This window comes from Cibotium barometz, chromosome 27 (genome assembly GCF_041138505.1).
Source record: "Cibotium barometz isolate CiBa-2024 chromosome 27, ASM4113850v1, whole genome shotgun sequence".
Classification (NCBI taxonomy): domain Eukaryota; kingdom Viridiplantae; phylum Streptophyta; class Polypodiopsida; order Cyatheales; family Cibotiaceae; genus Cibotium; species Cibotium barometz.
In genome coordinates, this window is record NC_141072.1 from 27,536,993 (window position 1) to 27,558,968 (window position 21,976).

Below are 21,976 nucleotides of genomic sequence, written 5' to 3' on the forward strand. Positions count from 1 at the left end.
TATGTACTTTTGAGAATTGAGAAACGTAAAGCTATATCTTTTGATAAAGGTGATTATGTACTTCTAAGAATTGAGGAATGTAGACTTAAAATGTTCAAAAATTCCCAGTTGTCAAACTTGTATCAGGAATTTATGGAACTTTGAAGGTGATTCATAAGATTAATGATGTTGCTTACATATTAGAAATACCTTCTCATCATTAGCAAATTTGTAATTCATTTCATGCTAATTTGCTTAGCGGATCACTTCCTACTCATCCTATTTATGAGGATCCACCTTTTATTGAGGGTGAGGAAGAAGTTTTGATTCTAGATGCTATTACTGATGAGTAGATTACATCTACTTGCATTGGCAATCAATATGTCAAATATTTGTTGACTTTCAAATATCATCCTTGTGAAGATGCCAGTTGGATGCTCGAGAAATATTTTTGTGCCTTCCTCCTTGAGATCCTCCGTTCTTTCAAGAGACTCGCAATTCAGGGCAATTGCAAACTCAAGTAAGAGGGAATGTTATGAGAATATATATTAAGCCCTCTTAAAAATATTATTCTACCCTCTTAGATAATTTGTGGATGCTTGGATTGTCTTTGTGTCATGCCAAATCATGTTAATATTATGGGTGATGCCATTCTAAATATTAATATGTATGGTGCACATTGATGTTGGGGCCTCCAATGTTTGTTACATTGGTTTTTCCTAAGCTTCTATTGTAGCATGTAACCTAAATTATAGAATCAAATTAGAATATGAGAGATGATTGTAAATTTATAGGTGATGGTCTTCATATTAATTATTCTTTTGCTTTTGTCAATTGTTTCATCTTTGAGTTTCTTCCTTATTGTGCCTTGTCTTCCCATTTTGAAATCTTACATGCTCATAGGTATCATACACCTTTCATTCATTAGCTCATTTGTCTCTTCTTAGGGCTAGGAACAGTCTCTCGACCTAGTCCACAAGACTCTCCACATGCCACCGACGTGCTTGCATAGTTCATCACATGTGGAAAAGGAGAAAAAGTATGCAAAAGGGATGGGACGTAAGGGCGCCACCTCTATGTGGGTAAAGTATTGATAATGCTAGAGGTAGTAGTGAATGACTCTCCATGCTCATACTCCCAAGGGGCCATAGCTAAGTTTTGCAAAATGAAAGAGAAAACTTTGCAAAGGGGGAATACATGACAACATGCAACTGTATGGGTGTGCACATGGGAATATACTCATGGCCTTCTGAGGTCACCGGCCTAGCTTTGTTTCTAACTCCACCTATTGGGCTCAAATGTGGGTGTTCACATTTGGGTGCCAAGTTGTAAAATTCAAGACATTTTGCGAACACGGCTATAGGTGGAGTGGTTAAAGTGAACGAAGTCCCAACCGGTGGTGCATGTTTGATCCGTGCTCTGTACGGTGTTGCGCGTCCTTGTAACCAGAGTTGTGTGGGTGTGCGAGTAGTGTATATAAACTGGTGTTTCTTGCCAAATTTTTAAATAAAAAAAAGAAAAAATTGAAGACATTTCAAGTTTGAAAAAAAACTCACCCCCCTATACCTGAAGAGGAGAGTTAGTGAAGACACTGTGGAACGATGGCTGCTGCCCTTCTCAAGCAGCCGGACCCCTGCGTCCCCTCGTCGTCATTCTTCTCGGGAGGTCGCGTGCTGCCCTTACAGTCACGTGCACGAAGATTCCACACTAGGGCGGCCACAATCACGGCCTCTGTTACGGTGGACCTCAAGAGCGTCCGGCCTGAGGTCGCGTTCGCCATCTCGCGTGAGCTTCCCAATTGCCTCTCCGAGACGCATTTGCACCAAACGGTTCCCAGGCTTGGACGTACGGCCACCGGCAAGGTATGTTTGTATGGCCATGTCCACCTTCTCTCTCTACCGTTGATGTTTGTGGTGCTAGGGATAATATGAAGAAGCAGCAAACAAAAAGCAATGCTATCTAAAGTTTAAAAAGTGTCAGGAAAGGGCTGTTACTCTAGACTCCGCGCATGAATTCCCCATTTCCTCTGCTAATCTAGAGGAACCCTAGATCATGGTGTGGAGGAGCATCAGAGCAAATGGGCACTAGTGACTCGATATTAAATGATCGAGTATTTGCCGTGGCCTCTGTACATTCCCAAACCTGCTAAGTCAAGATCTCTATATTCTTCTGTGCTGATTCTGCTGCTATTTAGATGCACATCGTAGCATGCGTGTTATAGTTGTGGTGTGTACTATCTGGGAGTAGCTTAGAGAGCATGATGAGATGGGACACCCTCATAAAACATTTAAGTCTGTGAGTACAATTGATCCTTAGGTGATATAGTCAGGCCATCTTGTGTTGCTAGACATAAGAAGCATAATCCTCAGCCATATTCTCAGGGCCTGTGCATTCCCAAATTTAGTGCCAAATGGTCTCTAACATTGTAGGTCTTTGCAGGACTGATGCCTTTGAAATATCCTGGGCAATCAGCACAAAGCAGAACCCTGATGTCACCAGGAGAGTCATCCCAAAAATGTCATGAAACATGTTCATACCGTGCTTGATATATATCCCACGCATTGGTGCATGTCTTGGGCACTTTTGGGTGCCTATTGGGCTGTCAAGTCTGCCCCAAAATGTTCCAATTTTTCTCCTTAATCTGCCACTAAGTCGTTGTAGCTATAGGTCATGTCCACGTGCATCCAGATTAAGCCATGCACGTGACATTCTGTCGTGTTAAACTTGGAGCATTGGGGCGGATGCACCTTTTCTCCATCCTGGGCCCAATAAAACCGTAGGCTTTCTCTCTTTGGCATGTCTCCAATGGGAACTCCTTGGGAACTATTAGCATGGGTACTTCTGAAGCACAAATGTAGCACTTACCTCATTGTCCTCCTCCTGGGATTTCGAGAGGTGCACATCGACTCGTGTTGGAAATCAATACTTCACTCATCATCTTGATTGTGTGGGTAGTACTGATTAGCTCTACAAGCTTCCTATATGAGGAGAAGCTGCTTTGTGTAGGAGTAGCACAAGTTCTTGGCAAATCTCGGTTTGGACATTGGGGATGAGTCATATGTGGCTAGATGGTTAAGATAGGGCTTAGGTGGGTTTGGCATTATGCCAAATAGGGTGCATGCAAGTGTGAGCTGATACACCCATATTGGACTGCACTAAGGGTAGAGGGAGATCTTCGTAGGACACATGTTCCTTGGGTTGTGGGGCTTGAACGAGTGCCAGACGACCTTGAATGGGTCTGGAAGCTACCTGGAAACCGTATGTCTCTTGCTAAGTTGATTATCACCTTAGCTGGGTGATGAGGTCGGTTGGGTTCAGTTGGACTCAACGGAGGGTGGGCGACTAAGAGGATTGATCATACGACAGTCATCCATGGGTAGTATATATAGACGTGTTTAGAAACTTTCGTTATATTTAGATCATCTATCTTCATTGCATTGTGCGTCCATTCAAGTCTTCATCTCAATGTCTTTCTAGTTTGCCATTTAAGCTCCATCACAGCCCAAAAAGCAACATACGAGCCATCACTGATGTGATATGCAGCGGAAGTCTTTTTATTGGAAGATCCTGTCACACAAATGCTCACACCGTCTTCTGTATCCTGAGTTTTGTGAGTTTAGCAATCCACTTTAATACTTCAAACTTTAAAGAGAGATGAGAATTGTACACCAGATTGGGTCCCAAATTACCCACTGAAGGGCCCCCTATCCCGATAACGAGATAGTATTTGCTTTATTACTTTAGAGAGAATGATTGTGGACTGTAGATAAGCCAAACGCAAGATCTGTACACGGTTGTAGAAACACCTCGATGAACTGATCTCAAGCCTATGCACTCTTCCCAAGGGCATGAGGAAGGGCTACACACCTGAGGCTGAGAAAAGAAGGCGGTAGACTGTTCTAAGCTATGTTAGAATGCTGTAAATGCTTATGAATGCTGTGTTACCTTCACCAGATGGATGGCTAGGGCAGATGTGGATGATGATTAGAAGGCTGAGAACTGCTGTAGACTGAAACGTAGACTGTATGGATGAGGCTGGACTGAAACGCAAACTGTAGGCTGATGCTGGACAGAAACGCAAGGTTGTAGGCTGATGCTGGACAGAAAACGCAAGGCTATTTGCTGATGCTGGGAACTGTGGAGGACTGTACGGCTGCGCCTGATTGCTGTTCTACTGTACGGCTGCGCCTGATTGCTGTCCTACTGTACTGCTGCGTTATGACTGCTGAATGGCTGCATTGGTACTGCTGAATTGCTGCGCTTGAGACTATGGAAGACTGAAGCAAAAACGCAGATGCTCTGAGGGTTGGAGAAGCAAAGCTCAAGAACTCCAAGGCTGGATGAAACTAGTTTACTGTTGAAGGCAAGGGAACTCCTAGGGCTGAGGAGGAAAGCTCTTAGCACACTGAAGACTGAATGGGAAACTAAGCCCTGTGCAAGCCTATTTATACTAGATAGGGGTTGGTCAAGTTGGCTGGTCATTTATTTAATAAAGTTTATATTTATAAATGACATTAAATGCTAAATAAATACCATAAAATATGAAAAAAATACCAGATAAATCCTAGTAAATTCCCTAAGGCTTCTGGGATGTTCTAAATGGTGCACAAGCATATGAATGCATATTATGGAGGATGCAGAGTGCTTTCTGATGCAAACCCTAAGGCTTCTACTGACTCTACATGCATGAATGATTCTCTCCAAGTGGGTTAAGGGACTTGACTGACTGACTGACCCGCTAAGGATGAGGAACGACCTACGTAGCTCGTGCCTGACTTATCCTGGACTGAGGATGTACAATGGGGTCACAGCGTACGACAAATATCATCCTACTAGGTTCTAATACTGTACAAATGTTGCACTGCTGATAATGAGCCAGTTTGTCACCATGCACTGAGTGCAGAGTGCATGTGACAACTTAACTTGATGATTCTGGTCGTCACAATCTAGGAGTGCAATTCCCAGTAAACTACATGTCTCAATGGACAAATTTGAAGAAGTTGTAAGCACATATGCCTCCTTGTTGTCCAACTGTAGGCTATGCTTCAAAAACTTTTGTTATACTTCCAATATTACCTCTATTGAATCTACCGCCATGGAAAGTGCTTGTAATTGTGGGAAGGTTGGCGATTTCGAGCCTATGATCTATGGCTGTGCCTTGGATTATCCCATAAGTGGAAGCATGGGAAGTTGAAGAGCCATATATAGGCTAGAGTGGCACCTTGTCATAATTATCTCCTCCGGCCGGTGTTTTGGGAGGTAGCTCACCGGGAGATGGGAGCCCGGTGGAGGGATGTTGCAGTGCCCGTTGGGGGTGTTTGTGGTGCTCGATGGTGATGCGTCTCCTACGTGCGTTAGTCTTCCGCTGTGCATTCTGAGCCCGGGCGTGTGTGGTCCTGGTGTGTGGTCTTGGGCAACCCCCTCGTGCCGCCTCGGTGGCTTGCGGAGCTCAACAACAAAGAGGCCGCGAGCTCCACCTGGATAATCTCATGTGGTACTAAGGCCTTGGCTCTAATCATAGAATGGGCCCTTTAAAGATTTGTACACATTCTCTCTGTAAAAATGGGCTCATGGTGAAATTTTTGCAAATCAACTCAAAAGTAAGCGGAGTTTGGACATGCCACATCATCACACAGATTTCTTGAATATGCAAATTTGTCCATCATGATATATATCATTGGAAAGGTCTCAGAGTGTAGATTCCAAATGTCTAAATTCCGCTCACTTCTGAGTTGATTTGCAAAAAAGTTCACCATGAGACCATTTTTATATAGAGATAACATGTACAAGTCCTTAAAGGGCCCAATTTGAGTCCAAATTTTCCCTAATGTGAATACACCCAAATACCTTGAAATGAGATACATCCAGCCTAATCTCTATAAAGGCCTCTTCTAGCGTCTTGTCATGCACTGTAGCTATAGGCATTTAATCCATTATATACACTACACACTGTACTTCCTTTGCCCAAAAATGTCAAGCGTGTGATTTATGGCTAGAAGGTGCCTTGGATTATCCCATAAGTGGAAGCATGGAAAGGTGTTTTGGGAGGTAGCTCACCGAGATATGGGAGCCCGGTGGAGGGATGCTGCAGTGCCCGTTGGGGGTGTTCGTGGTGCTCGATGGTGATGTGTCTCCTACGTGCATTAGTCTTCCACTGCGCATTCTGACAGGAACATGCTGCGGAAGTATTCATATTGGAGGATCCTGTCACACAAATGCTCACACCGTCTTTGTATCCTGAGTTTCGCGAGTTTAGCAATCCACTGTAATGATCTCAAAACTTTAAAGAGATATGAGAGAGAGAGTTGAGAACTGTACACCGTATGGGGTCCCGAATTACCCACTAAAGGGCCCCCTATCCCGTTACCGAGTAGTATTTGCTTTATTATCTTTAAAGAGATTGACGGTGTGACTGACGATAAGCCAAACGCAAGACCTCTGAAGACCAAGTGTTGGGCTGAATTGTACACTATTGTAGAAGAACCAAAGATGTCCAATCTCGAGCCTATACACACTTCCCAATGGAATGAGGAGGGGATGCAATGCTGAGGCTGAGAGAGGGGCTGTTTAGGACTGTTCTAGACTAAGTATGAATGCTGTAAATGAATATGAATGCTACGTTTTACCTTCACCAAGTGGTTGGAGCAAAACATTGAGATGATGAATGCTGAAAACTGTATGGATGCAGAAAACGCTAGATGAACTGTGGGCTGAAAGCTGAACTGATGCGTTTTGCTGATGAAGAAGTTCTGAATGCTCATGCCTTTGAGGTGCCTATGGCTGTAGGAGATAAACAATGAGGGCTGGTGGCTGAAACTGCAATCGCTTTGCTCCTTGTGATGAAGATGCCAAGCGCTTGATTGCTCTTATGCTGAATATGATTGAATGAATGGCTGAATATGCTAGGTATCTATTTATATGGGCACAATGAGCCAGTCGGCTGGCTACAGAGCTGGTCGATTGCTCATGTCCACAATAAATGCATAAATGATGTGTAAAATGTTGAAAATGATGGGAAAAAAACCAGAAAAATCCTAGTAAATATCTTGATAAATACTAGATGATATCTGGGTTGTTTGCCATGGTTTAGATGCAATGGATGAATGATTTGCAATGTGCAGAATGCTTTCTAATGCAGACCCTAAGGTTTCTATTGACTGTATATGCATGAATGCGTCTCTTTAAGTGGGTTAAGGGACTTAGACTGATTGACTGACTTGCTGTGGCTGAGAATGACCTATGTAGCTCGTACGTGACTTATCTTGGACTGAGGATTACAATGGGGTCACGGCGTACGACAAATATCATCCTGAATGTTACTAATAGTGTTACAATGTTGCACTGATGATGATGAGCCAGTTTGTCACCATGCACTACAGTGCAGAGTGCATGTGACATTCCTTCCTGCTTAGCTTGGCGGCAGGTTCATGGCTTCCAAGCAGTCCACCAACAACTGGGGGTACTCTTGAAAGAACTCCTCGTCTAGCCATACGGCTTCGTAGGTGCCTCGATCTCGGAATTTCGTATAGAACTGACGTATCCGTCGACGACTGGAACCATGCTTTCAATGATGAAGAAGGATCTCCTCGAGCTCGATGACTTCTGCTTCGTCTATCACGTCTGGTTGTTGTTCATCTGAAACATCAAACACTTTTGGTCCAACATATGGTTTTAGCCAAGAAACATGGAAAACATCATGCATTGTTCTTTTGGTAGGTAACTTTAACTTCATGGAGACATCAGTTAACTTCTTAACTATTGGAAAAGGTCCAAAACTACGGAATGAAAGCTTGGGACAACGTTTGCCCACTTGTTTCAATCTTTGTTTCATGATACGCAGATAGACCAATCCCCTTCCTTGAAGTAGACATCTCGTCTAGACTTATTCGCATGTCTGCTATATGCTTACTGTGCTTTGGTCAAGCGATCCTTGACTGACTCAATGATCTCGGAAAATGCTTTCGTGGTTTTATTAGCCTCTAGAGATGAAGACACCAATCTCGTTAACAGAGGAGAAACGGCGACCAAAGGCTGCTTCATATGGAGTCCGGATGAATGAGTGTCGTTCAAGATAGCTTGGACCAATGGAAGATAATGTTCCCATTTGGACTGTCGGTCATGACAATATGACTTAAGAACATCAAAGGCCAATTGGTTATAAATTTCTGTTTGGCCATCTGTCTGCGGATGGAATGCACTAGACAACTGCAACTTAGTTCCGAAGTTTTCAAATAATGCCCTTCAAAAATGCGAGGTAAACTTGGAATCTCTATCTGATGTAATGGTGCTAGGCAAACCACAAATTGGGTACCAATGCTTGAGAAACAAACAGGCTACGTCCTCGGTTATGGCCGTATGCTTGCATGGGATGAGCATGCAGAATTTATTGAAGCGATCCACAATGGTGAAACACTGAGTGTTTCGGGATCCGGTGGATGCTGGTAGAGGCCCTACAAAGTCTGTAACGGGAGGCGGACGCGTGTATTGGAATCGTATAAATGTGAACAAGATTCTGAGCACTTAACACTTGAGCATTACAACCACAAAGCTGAAAATGACAGTACATCACATAAAGGGGCCGATGATAGGCTGACCCCCCTCCTTTAGGTTATATTACCAAAAGAGTATGCAAAGTACAAGATTACGGGTGCCTGGGGATTCACCACCAGCCTGCACTTGATTCTTCCAAATACATCATGAATGAATACATTTCAAACAAGAGAATCTGTAGGTACATCCGTCCTACACACAGGTACATCCGCCCTGCACAAGCCTCTTCACAGGTACATCTGCCCTGCACAAGAGTATCACAATCCTCACAGGTACTCCGCCCTGCACAAGATGTAAATGGATCTTTAGGCCCTGTTTCCATGCGAGAAACTGATCCAGAAACTTGTGTTCTCCACGAGCAAGTGTCCCCAATGTTTGCCCTAAGCACCTGTTATACCAGGAATCCTTGAGACACATCCATGCTCACATATTCCATTGCTGTCCGGCCTGTTTTGTGCAATAACCAGTCCAAAACAGCAACTTTCTATCGCGAGAATTCCAGCTGTAAAGGGTCCTACAGCCCTGTGGAGGTCCCTAGAGCTGTCCTGTACTATCCAAGTTGACTTTGGACACCTGTAACCAGCCCAAAACTCGCAATAACCAGAAATTGCAGGTCTGAAATTTACCAACCAGCCCTTTAGAAGGGTGTGGGGATCGTTGTCCAAGCTTGTGTGAGTCCGGGAAGCAAGCAACCAGCCCTGTAGCAACTCCCAAAGCTCCAACCAGCTCTCCAATGTGTTGAATAATGAATAAAACAGCCCAAAAGGCCTCTTGAGAGGGAGGCGCCTTTTTCCAGTGCCACCTAAGGGGCTTGGTGGGTACACATACTGGCTGACATGTGTCCCCATAAGGTGTCCAGGTAGGTGTCCAGCCCATAGTGCTCCATTTGTCCTGTTTGTATAAGTTTAGGTCCAACCAAATGGGAAATGGCCATAAGCTGTCCGGACTTCATTAATTTTGGTCCAACCAAATGCGAACGCATTATAAGTTGTCCGGCCACTTATTAATGAGTGTGGACCTGCAAACCAATGATTTTCCTTAAGCTCTTTAAACACAATAGCCAAGTACTCATGATGTTGGGCTTCATTCTTTGAGAATACAATAATGTCATCAAAGAATATACCCGTGAACTTTCTATGCTTTCTGAACACCCTGTCCATCATCCTGTTGAAGGTAGCGGGTGCATTTGTAAGGCCAAAAGGCACCACCAAAAACTCATAAAGACCAAAGGCTGTCCTGAATGCAGTCTTGTGTACATCTTGAGGTGCCACTCTCACTTGATGATACCCACTCTTGAGGTCTATTCGGCTGAAACATGCCGAACCTTCAAGCTTGTCCAAGATGTCATCAATGCGCGGAATCGGAAACCGATTCTTGATGGTTATCTTATTGAGGGCACACATCCTGTACTTGGATATGAGGACGTTCCTGGCAGTGTGACCATCCAGGTCTCTGATAGGGCGATGGCTGTGGTTCCGACGCCAAACTTCTCTTCGGCAGCCTCACTGGAGGGGGTCGGGCAGAGATGGGAGATGATCAGCAGCATGACGGCCTGGCACATATGGAGAGCCCGATGCAGGGAGGCCATTGATCATCAGACGACTCCACCGGCGGAGGTCATACAGGCTCTCTGGGTGGACATCATTCACACCTTGAGAGGACACTGGGGGAAACTCCAGGGTGACTCGGATCGCATGAGAGGGCGCCGCAAGGCTTTCCTCCGCACTTGGCAGCCTGGCCCTTTCCTCACCGCGAGGGACGAGGATGTCGCTTGGCACTATCGGCCGCTAGTTTGGCTCTTCTCACCTCCTTCATGTATTACTAGGTAGCCCCCCCCAGAGAGCGGCCAGCCACGGGGGGGAGCTCAGGTGTTCATTGTGTTTTATCCCTCCTTGCGAGGTGAGCTTTGTAGCCATATGGCGTTTTCTCAGTAACTAATAGAAGGATCTTTAAAAAAAAAAAAAAAAAAACACACACACATCCTGTAAGTACCATCCTTCTTTTGAACAAGAAGTACCGGCGAGCAATATGGGGAGGAACTAGGCCGAATCAAACCCTTTTCCAAAAGTTGATTCACCTGTGCCATAATCTCTTCTTGTTGACTAGCACTCACTCTGTATGGTGGCCTATTAGGTGGAGAGCTACCGGGAATTAGATCTATGCAATGATCTTCCGGCCTCTCTGGTGGCAACCTTGCTGGCAAAGCATTCGCAAAACAATCTTTGAACTCATTCAAAAAGTTAAGCTTGTCTTGATCTAATGTACTAACATCAACACTAGAATGTTCAATGGTATCACGTACAAAAACCAAGAAAGAACAAGCTGATTTCTTTATTGCCTTATTAATTTGTACATGGCTTACAAGAGGTATGGTACTTCCAGTAGTACCAGCATCTATAGAGTGCTCACGGCCTCTATGTATAAAGCTGATTTTCTTCTCTTTGTAAGCCTTAATAGGCTCTAAACGGTGATGCTAGGGCATCCCCAACAAAACATCACAACCTGTAAGAGGAGCCACTAAAAAGCTCTCATGGTCGAGGTAGTCTTGTATATGTACACGGAGCTTACTAATGACCGGAGTTACATCAACTTGTTTGCCCTCAAAGGCGGTATCTGCATTCATTTGCATTCCCATGTCTTCCACATTGAGACCTATGGCGGCAGCCATCTGTACGGATGTAAAGTTATCTGTGGAAGCATCATCAAAAAGAAACAAAGCGGGCTGATCCTTCAATTTGCCCCAAGCCTTGCATATGACTCTACTCTTGGGCTCATGCCCTGTATTACCCTGCACATCGGGTACAACATTCACAAGAGGCTTTTCCACATTAGGCTCAGCATTTTTAGGATTCTGTGGGCATTTAGGATATATATGATCTTTACTGCCACACTTAAAGCATTTTCCAGCCTTCCTGTACTCTTCCAATTGCTGTTTTGAGAGCCCAAAATTGTGGCGTTTACCCCCCGGCTTCTTTTCGGAGTCATCCTTTGCATCTCGGCCATCTTTGGGAGCATTCTTAGGTGGCTGTCCACCCTCCACCCTTTTTCTGGTCATAACCAGCCCTGAATTTGCTCTTATTTTGACCTGCAAATGGCTTATTTGAGGGTGCTTTTATGTGCAAGTTCTCCGCAATCGTGGCTGAGTGTATAAGCTCTTGTATGGTCTTATTTGGGTACACTCCCAAGCTTTGTTGAATGATGTGATGGAGCCCCGATTCAAACTTTCTCTTCTTCTCGTCCTCTCTAATATTCATGAAGGGAGTAACCTTGAGAAGGACTTTCCAAAACTTTGCTATGTATGAAGCAACGGACTCTCCCTCATCTTGGCCAACGGTCCGGATGACTACCATTCGTACCGTTCTTGCACTTGCAGGACATCATAGATGGCCCGTTTTCCAGATGGACGTCAAGTCGGCTTTCTTGAATAGAGAGCTTACACAGGAGGTTTATATTGATCAGCCGTTGAGATTCAGTATCACTATGTTCGTGAACGGGTTCTTGCTGGAGATTTGCGTTTGGAGTATTGTCCTTCCACGGACACTTTCATCCCCAGTTTCTGCTCTTTATTGTGCCCATTTGGTCCCCTTTTGTATGGCCCTTGCTTGTGGGCTGGCCACCCCTTTTTTAGTATTTTTTTGGGATTTTTCTAGCCATTCTGGCATTTTTCCAGTGAGCCATGTCCAACAGCTCCAGTCAGCCTGTTTATGAGCTCCAGTCGGCCAGCTCTTCCCCACTATAAATAGTGGGTGCTGGCCTCTCATTTTTCATTGAGTCTTGTACTTATTTGCTCCCTCACTTATGAGACTATCACTGTCTCTTGCTTGGGACTGTTTTGGTTCAGTATATTCAGCATAGTTTGCTCCATATCGCTCTCTCTCTCTTGCACTCTCTGTTCAGCACATTCTAGTGCCACTCTGCTTCCGCTCTGTGCACTCTTTCATTGGAGAGCTGGTTGGAGCTTTGGGAGTTGCTACAGGGCTGGTTGCTTGCTTCCCAGACTCACACAAGCTTGGACAACGATCCCCACACCCTTCTAAAGGGCTGGTTGGTAAATTTCAGACCTGCAATTTCTGGTTATTGCGAGTTTTGGGCTGGTTACAGGTGTCCAAAGTCAACTTGGATAGTACAGGACAGCTCTAGGAACCTCCACAGGGCTGTAGGACCCTTTACAGCTGGAATTCTCGCGATAGAAAGTTGCTGTTTTGGACTGGTTATTGCACAAAACAGGCCGGACAGCAATGGAATATGTGAGCATGGATGTGTCTCAAGGATTCCTGGTATAACAGGTGCTTAGGGCAAACATTGGGGACACTTGCTCGCGGAGAACACAAGTTTCTGGATCAGTTTCTCGCATGGAAACAGGGCCTAAAGATCCATTTACATCTTGTGCAGGGCGGAGTACCTGTGAGGATTGTGATACTCTTGTGCAGGGCGGATGTACCTTTGAAGAGGTTTGTGCAGGGCGGATGTACCTGTGTGTAGGACGGATGTACCTACAGATTCTCTTGTTTGAAATGTATTCATTCATGATGTATTTGGAAGAATCAAGTGCAGGCTGGTGGTGAATCCCCAGGCACCCGTAATCTTGTACTTTGCATACTCTTTTGGTAATATAACCTAAAGGAGGGGGGTCAGCCTATCATCGGCCCCTTTATGTGGTGTACTGTCATTTTCAGCTTTGTGGTTGTAATGCTCAAGTGTTAAGTGCTCAGAATCTTGTTCACATTTATACGATTCCAATACACGCGTCCGCCTCCCGTTACATTGGTATCAGAGCTCAGTTTTTCCCCTCATTGGAAAACGGTCTGAGGCTTGGAATCATAAGTGGTGACCTGATTTGAGTGTCATGGACAGCCACATTTCTGACAGTGTGGAGAACACAGGACCGTGAATTTCATGGTACAAGCGATGCAAGAGATGCTACAGGCAATGATGTCTATGGAGATGCAGGTACTCATGACACTATGCATTCTAATTTGGAATCTTTGAGGCGTCAAGTGCGACGCTATAGGGCTGAAACCGAAGAGCTTAGGTCATTGAAAAATGACCCGGATGTACAAAGGGTGTTGGCTGCGAAGGCAAAGGCTTCAGTCCATGAAGTCACTTTTGAAGCAATTGCAAAGGAAATGGATGTTGAGAAACCCTGACAGCTTGCACTTGCATACCTAATGGTTAAGGGTGATGTATACACTGAAGCAGATGGTAGTTTGGCTTTCAAGAAGCCACCCCTCATGGCTGCCCGTGGTGATGTACATGATGCACAACAAGCAGAAAGAGCACAGCAAGTGCCAAATGCTGAAAGGACAAGAGTCCCTGGTGCTAGGCTTGATGCAGGTCAAGAGAAGAGTAAGGATGAGGGATCCTCTACTCATTCCCGTTTTGCTCCAAGAAGACATATCCGTTCTCGTGTTGAGCTTTCCACTCATTTGGAGAGTGTGGCTCAAGAGAGAACGAAGAGGGATCGTGAATCTTCATCGCGGCATCATCATCATGCAGATGAACAGGATGTACATAGGGATGCATATAGAAGGAAGAAGCCTCGAGAGTTCAAGTCCGGTGACAAGGATGTAAAGTTTGAAAACTTTTAGGGACGGATGGACTCTACCAAAGCACTTGCTTTCATTAGACAGTTTGAGATAGCTTTTTGCAATGAAGACTTTTCGGAAAAGTCTATACTCAGGCATGTGGGAATGCATCTCAAGGATACGGCAAGTGATTTGGTGGCTTGCAAAAATACTTGATGGAAGTGCTGCCCCAACTTGGTCTTCTTTCAAAATTCAGTTTTATGATCAATTCTTACCACCAAACTTTGCAAAGGATGTACGCAAGGAGTGGGATTGGCTGTGCGAAGGTCTCATCGAAGTCGACACCAAGGTGCTGAGCATAACCCTTGGCAACCAACCTCACCTTGTGCTTGTCCAAGCTGCCATCAGCTCGGAACTTTGATTTGAAAATGCAACGCACACCAATCACCTTACGTTGCAGAGGCCGAGGCACCAAAATCCAAGTGCCATTCCGTTCGATAGCATCCAGCTCTGTCTGCATAGCATGACGCCAAGACTCATGTGAAAGAGCCTCGTCTACAGAAGTGGGATCAGAAGGACCATTAATGATTGTAGACATAAGAGCATAATTAACAAACATGTTGCCCTCATGAATTTGTTTCCCTGTAACTCTGGAAGAGCGCCGAAGAGAACCAGGTGGAGGAGCAGAAGGAAGCTCACGTAACCCACAGTCACGAACTGTCTGATAATACCAACCAGGTACAGATCTGCTCGAACTCGCCGGAGGAGGAGCAGGGTCATCATCATCTGACTGAGAATCCTCAGCTGGAGGTGTAACAGTAACAGCGGGAGCAGGAGGAGGAGGAGGAGGAGGAGGAGGAGGAGGTGCAGGAAGAAGAAGCTCACCACCCCCCTCTGAAGATGTAGGAGTCTCGTCGAACACCACATCACGGCTCACAACAACTTTACCGGCTTGAGGATCATAAAGACGATATGCCTTGGACACAGTGCTGTATCCGAGGAAAGTCATGCGTTGAGACTTCGAGTCCAACTTGGAGCGGTGCTCCTTAGGCACATGAACATACGCGGTACATCCAAATATCCGGAAATGAACAATGGAGGGCTTCTCACCATGGAAAGCCTCATATGGAGTTTTGTCGGGAAGAGCAGCAGTAGGAGACCTATTCTGAATGTAGACAGCAGTGGAAGCCGCCTCAGCCCAGAAACGTCGAGGTAATGAAGAATGCTCAAGCATAGCACGGGCCATCTCCATAATGGTCCTATTCTTCCTCTCGGCAACTCCATTCTGAGATGGAGTATATGCTGTAGTAAGCTGTCTCCGAATGCCATGTGTCTTGCAATATTGCTGAAACTCCTGGGATGTAAACTCACCCCCTCCATCGGTCCTGAGAGCCTTGACCGAGTGACCGGTCTCTTTTTCCACCTCGGCTTTCCAAGCACAGAAGTGATGAAAAGTCTCATCCTTGGTCTTCAGAAAGAAAACCCAAGTATATCTGGTAAAATCATCCACCATCACGAGCATGTACAACGCCTTACTCAAAGACGCGGTACTCATAGGACCACATAAGTCTGCATGAATGAGAGCAAGTGATGTCGAAGATCTGTGTGTCGCCTCCTTCGGAAAGGCGGCTCGGTGCTGCTTCCCCTGTAAACAAGAGGAACAAGGAGAAGACGGAGCCTTGATGGTTGGTAATCCATCAACCAACCCATCCTTCGAAGCTCGTTGCAGAAGCTGATAGCTCAAATGGCCAAACCGAGCATGCCAAAGAGCAGAAGAAGCACCAGAAGAAAGCAGAGCGGTCAGTTTGTAGAGGCCACTATCTTGGACTCCCTGAGCCAAGATGCTACCAGTCGCTTTATCACGAATGGTAATCTCATAACGAGAAAAGATCACCTCCGCACCCTGAGCTGTAAGAGCACTCACTGACAAAAGGTTAAAAGCCAAATCTGGAATATACAGAACGTCTAAGAAGTACCTCTTGTCCTCTTCAGAACGGAAGATGGGGATAGTGCCATGACCATTGAAACCGATCCCGTCAAGTGGGAAGGACTCCGTTGGACACCCACACGCTTAATAGCACAACTTTAAAACCACAAATTTGAAATGGACAACTTAAAACAACTTGAAATTTAAATGAAATGAAATGGAAAGATGGACACCAGCACTGGGGCCGGAATAGGCCGACCCCCCCCTCAATATATGATATATTTATTGGGAGTATTTTTTTTTTCCGAGAAAAGATCCTTTCATTAGTTATGTAAAAAAACCGCCCGTAGGGCTACAAAAGATCTCTCCTGCTCCTAAGAGAGAGAAGAGCAGTGAATACATCATGGCAGCCCGGGAGACTCTCCCTAGGTGCTGCAAAATACAAGCATCAGTCTAAAGAACTGAGCGGCTAAATCATACAATAGGGGGGGGGAAGAGCCAAACAGGTGGCCTGTAGTGCCAACGGGGGGATCCCGTGTGTAGGGTGTAGAACGGGCCGCAGCGCCAAGTGGTGTGAAAGGCCTGGCGCCGTAAGATCGCCTCATCCGAGTCTCCCCGGATGCGGTCGTACTGTCCTCGCAGGGTGTGGATCAACTCCTGCCAAATCCCCCGAACAGTCTCTGCTGGTGGCTCTAATCTCCCCTCAAAGGCCGTAAAGCACCGGGCCCTCCAGGTGAACCAGATGGTGAGGCTGCTGAGGAGCTCCCATCGTAAATCCCTCTCCTGTGTCCAGCTGGCGGACGAGAAATCCGGTGCCGGAACCAGGCGAGGCTGGCCCCTAATAAATCTGATGGCCTGACTGCCCTGCTCCATCTCATAGCCCATAGCAGGCCCTGACGAAGTCGACCAAGCAGCGGCACCCCACGTAAACATACCCTCTGGAGAGAGGGGGGCCAGAATACGCAGCATCCGCAGCCAAATCTGCTGTGCCTGAGGGCAGTCCCAAAGGCAATATCTCTGTGTCTCCATAGGGTGGCCGCATCGGACGCAGGCCGCTGGAAGACCGCTGTAAACAAGCCAAGTGCCAATTGCTGAGCCCCTGTGGGCGACCAGCCACTGAAAAGCCGAGATCCTGCGGGCCTGTCGACTAGCCCAGAGCCGACGAGCCCAGAAATCCTCCAGGAACTCCTGTGATAGTCCCTGCAATCGCCCAGAGCCCCCCGAGATCCTGCGGGCCTGTCGACTAGCCCAGAGCCGAGTCCAGAAATCCTCCAGGAACTCCTGTGATAGTCCCTGCAATCGCCAATGCCCCGCTGCCGCCGCTGGAGAAACCGTCCTCCTCGCCGTCAAAATATGCCGTCCTAGCCGAACAGTATACTGGAAAAAGGTGATCTCTGTGGCCTCAAGGGATGCATAAGGATCATGCCACTCGTACTCCCCGGGGTCCCACTGTAGCCGGGCCAAGGGGCGCGCTGCATATGCCCATATGCGCCAATCCGGGAGCACATCAGCAGGGTCGGGGTCGATATGCCACTTCCGAGAAGCGGCAGCCACTACCCGAATCCTCTGAAAGGTGCACTTTGCAACCAAAGGCGACTCCACCTCCACTCTCTGGAGTCTGCCCTCATCCTGAATCTCATAATAGAGGCATCTGCCATCCTCAGTGCTAGCTCTGACAGCAATCAGGATCTCCAACTGTGTAAAGGCTCCCATCCACCGTGGGGCCACTGGCTCGAGAGGTGTGAACCACTCCTCTGTAAGTGCCTCCTGAATATCATCCCTCATAATCAACCCCCCTCTGAAGTGACTCAGCCTCTCCACCTGGGTCTCCTCTGGTAGACTGCAGAAAGCCTGCCAGTCTCCAAAACTACGAGCTGGGCCTGCCGCTAAAGGTCCCCAGGCTAGGCGAGGCCGAGAACCCAGCATATGACCCTGCTCCGTGCGAACCGCTGGGCTCTAGATGAGCGGCTGCCTGGCCCGCTCCTCAACACAAGAAGGAGGCCGCTGAGAGAGCCCCGGTCTCAGCAGCTCCCAAGCTCTCAGGATACTCAAAGCAAATCTGTCCTCCCATCCTCTACTGAGGCCTGTCCTCCTCATCTCTATGAAGATCCAGCGAATCTCTGGTGCCCAAGTACCCCCTGCAGGGGGCGCCCGAGCCTGCAGTCGCTGCAAGAGGAGCTCTTTCCAAGGCTCAGCGCCTGGAAGCAACCCCCGAACAATAAGCTTCCCCAATAAGGCTCTACTCTGATCCACTGGATCTATAATGCCCAAACCACCCTGAGCCAGCGGAAGTGTAATAACTGCCCATGCAACCTTTGCCCTAGCTGGCTGACCATCCCGCCTAGACCACAGAAAGTTCCTGATCAGCCGCTGTACCTGGCTGATGCAAGAGCTTGAGAAAATCCAGCAAGACGTAATATACCACATGGTCGCTAACAGCACCTGATTTGCCACCACCACCACCACCCTTCCAGCCAAGGATAGTCGAGCTGTACTCCAATACAAGAGCTTCTTCCGAATGCTCAGAAGAAGCGGGGCAATCTGCTGCTCAGGTGACAAATCGAGGCCAATCTGGCATCCCAAATACCGCACTGCTGTGCCTGGAGGAATCCATCTAAAACCGGGGTCCGGGCTCCATGCCGGAGTGGGAGCACTACTGATCCAAAAGGCCACTGTCTTGCGCCAATTGATCAATGCTCCCGAAGCTGCACTAAAAACCTGGAGCGACTGCTCTGCCCGAATAAGATTGGCCTCTTGGCCATGCAAAAATAAGCCCGTGTCGTCTGCAAACTCAGCATCAAGCAAGTCCTCCCCCCGGACTGGGAGCTGAAGTCCTCTCAAACCAACCTCCTCTGCCGTCAAATACATACCCATAGCCTCCGCAAAGAAGAGAAAAAGGAAAGGGGCGAGAGGGCACCCCTGATGGACTGATCTGGTCAGCTCAAAACTCGGCCCCCGACCTCCTGCAATCAGCACCTGGCTGCGAGCTGTGGAATACAAAGCTGCCACCCCTCTGATCCATCCTGGCTCAAAGCCCAGGCGCAGCATAGTGCCCTCTAAGAATCCCCAATCAACTCTATCGTATGCCTTCTCAAAATCGAGAAGCATCACGACCAAGTCCTCGCCAAGAAACCTAGCTCGGGCCGTCGCCTCCCAGAAAGTAAAGATGTTGTCAAGGATACTGCGCTCCTTGACAAATCCTGTTTGAGTTGCATGAATCAACTCCCCCAGGAAGGGCTGGATCCTCAAACTCAAGGCCTTTGCTAAGACCTTGTAGACAGTATTGAGGATCGTAATCGGCCTCCAATGCCGAATGTCATCCTATACTCTATCCCCCTTGGGGATAAGATAGATCAAGCCCTCTGAAAAGCTCTGCGGCATCACCCCAGTGTCCAAAACATGCTGAAAGCCCCTGCGGAGGCCTGGCCCCAAAAGGTCCCAATAGCGCATAAAAAAGGCCGACGTCAGTCCGTCCTCCCCTGGGCAACTATGCCGCGGCAGGACCCTCAAGGCCTCGGCAAGCTCAATCTCTAACAGAGGCGCACCTAGAACTGTACGCATATGGTCTGTGACCCTCCTCTGCACATGGGCCCACACAGTCTGTCTGCAAACATCTCGATCCTCAGTGGCAGGCTCCGCTGAAAGCAGGTCACTATAAAATGCAGTGGCAATGGCTCTGATCTCCCCGAGCTCAGTAGCTACCGATCCATCCGGTCTACCAAGCTGGCGGACTCCTGCTCGCGCATGACGGGGTCCGGTGATCTCAAAAAACTCCCCAGTCACTCTATCACCAAGCTGCGTCCATTGAGAGGCCTGACGACGATAGTAAAACTCATGTCTCTGCTCCTCTACCTCCCTAACCTCCTGGCGTGCCTGGCTCAGCTGGGACGCCACCCACTCACATGCAGGCTGCTACTCCTGAAGGCGCTGTAGCGAAGCAAGGCTGCGTCTCAGCCGTTGCTCTCGCTCACGAATCTCTCCCAGTCGTGTCAAAGCTGCAGCGTGTAGAAAAGAGCTAAGATCAATGAGTCCCTGGGCACACTGTCCCGCTACATCCTGGTCAGAGCACTGACTATCATGCCAGATCCTCTCAATGTCCTCAGCGAGACTGGGATCTGTAAGCACCCTCTCTGGGATCCTCAACTGTAAGCTGGGCTCCCGTTTCCCCTCCTCCAATGTCAATATAACTGGCGCATGATCTGAAAATGAGGTGCCAGCGAGAATGCCGACGGAGCCCCCTCGCTCCCCTAACCAGTCACCCACATAAAAGCGATCAATCCGTGATAGATTAGTCCCTCCCTGCCGGCGATCCGACCGAGAGAAACTAAGACTGTCCTGAGACCGGGAGAAAGCCCCATGCTGCCATGCATCAGTGATCCTCAGTGTCATGCAAAACCGGTCCCAAGCTGCAAGCTCCGTGCCGTGCACTGTAACATGACTGCCTCCCACCCTATCTGCCGGGTCCTCAAGCATGTTGAAGTCTCCCCCAACACACCAATGTGCGGCCTCTGGCAATGCATCTGTAACCTGAGTCCAGAACTCTGCTCTGGCACTAGCATGATTGGGCGCATAGATGTTGAGCACACCCAATAGCTCATCATGCATCCTCAGAATGACATACTGTGCTCTACCAGGCACAATGATCCCTCGGTCCACAATGGCCTGCCGCCATGCATCTGCAATAACCATGCATACTCCTCCCTGTCCACCCAAAGGACCAAACCCTGTAGACCAGAAAGTGTCCCATCTACCAGCCATCACCGAACCATATCTCCGGATCCTGCTCTCACCCAAGTGGTGCTCCTGCATCATCAGAATGTCAATGCTGCCACCAACCAGGCATCTCTGCAGCTCCTGCCTCAAGCAGCCTCGATAGCGTCTAAAGTGTGCTCCGCCAAGGCCCTGTACATTCCATGAGATGATCCTCATGGATGTCCTACTGAGGTGGATGCTGTCTCAGCCGTGCGGCGGGCCTTCGCAAGCGGCTTGGATGGAGAGTAGCCCCATCCGAACGGCTGCGAGTCTGCCCACCCGGTGTACTGCAAGAATCCCGGATCAGGCGCCAGTGGCTGTGACCCATGGCGACTGCCTCCTGCTCTGACATAGTAACCTCGTGTATACTCACATATCCTGGGTCGCGTGCCAAATCTGCCACTATGCGCACGACCAAATGCCGAATCCCGGATGTATCCACACTCCCGGGATCCAAGAAAAAATGAGCCAACTCCCAAAGTCGGCCTATCACATCTGTAACCTCCAAATCGCTCATGTGATGAGAAAACTCAACTGCCTGAGTCTTCAACGTGCTGAGAGCGAGCTCTAGAGTCCACTCCCGGTCACAAGGTCCACATAGAGGGAACGAGAAGGCCACCGCTGAGTCTAGTGCCTCCTCCCCGCGGGCCGGAGGTATCACTACATGCACTCGGATGGGTGCTGGCTCATGGGGGCCCTCTGCTCCAAAAAGCCGTGTGAAGGTACAATCAAACGCCTCCGAGCGCTGTCGAATGCCGAGGCGACTCAGCCGACTGCGGATAGATGAAATCCGTGAGGCCCTAATCGGCATAGGTCTCCTCTGTGATGCTCGAGCGAGGTCAGTGCTCAGCGCCCTCCGGACAGCAGGTGAGCGCCAGGGAACTGCCAGGGCCTCCCGGGAAGGCGAGGCGGGCGGAGGGGGAGGAGGGGGAGGCGAGGGAGGAGGAGAGGGAGCCGCTGCCGAGACCGGAGCGGGGGCGAGAGGAGGCGATGGTGGAAGCGAGGCGGTGGGAGGGGACGGGTGTGGGGGAGGTGAAGGAGGGGGAGCTGGCATCTCCTGGTCCTCGGTCGCTGCAGGGGTCTCCTCCTGAAGGGGAGCAAATCTGTTCCTCACGGGAACCCAGTGAGGCTGAGACTGTGGCTGCTGCTGCAGCGGTATCTGGGCGTGCTGCTGTGGCTGTCTCCCTCGACGGCGCCCCTGTCCAGGCTGCCACTCCGAGGTCTCTGTGGCCTGAGCAGGTGT

General features: G+C 48.2%; 1 protein-coding gene across 3 annotated transcripts in view; it reads left to right on the forward strand.

The window, feature by feature from the left end:
• The first annotated feature begins 1,531 nt into the window (after positions 1 to 1,531).
• The window catches only part of PUR7 (purin 7), a 66,039-nt gene continuing 45,594 nt past the window's right edge, over positions 1,532 to 21,976 (forward strand). For all 3 annotated transcript variants that reach the window (XR_015269353.1, XM_086821336.1, XM_086821337.1), the window contains exon 1: positions 1,532 to 1,841. Coding sequence is in view for 2 of the 3 variants with exons in the window: in XM_086821336.1 (XP_086677462.1) it covers positions 1,581 to 1,841 (261 nt within the window). In the remaining variant the exon portion in view is untranslated. The remainder of the gene's footprint in view (positions 1,842 to 21,976) is intronic.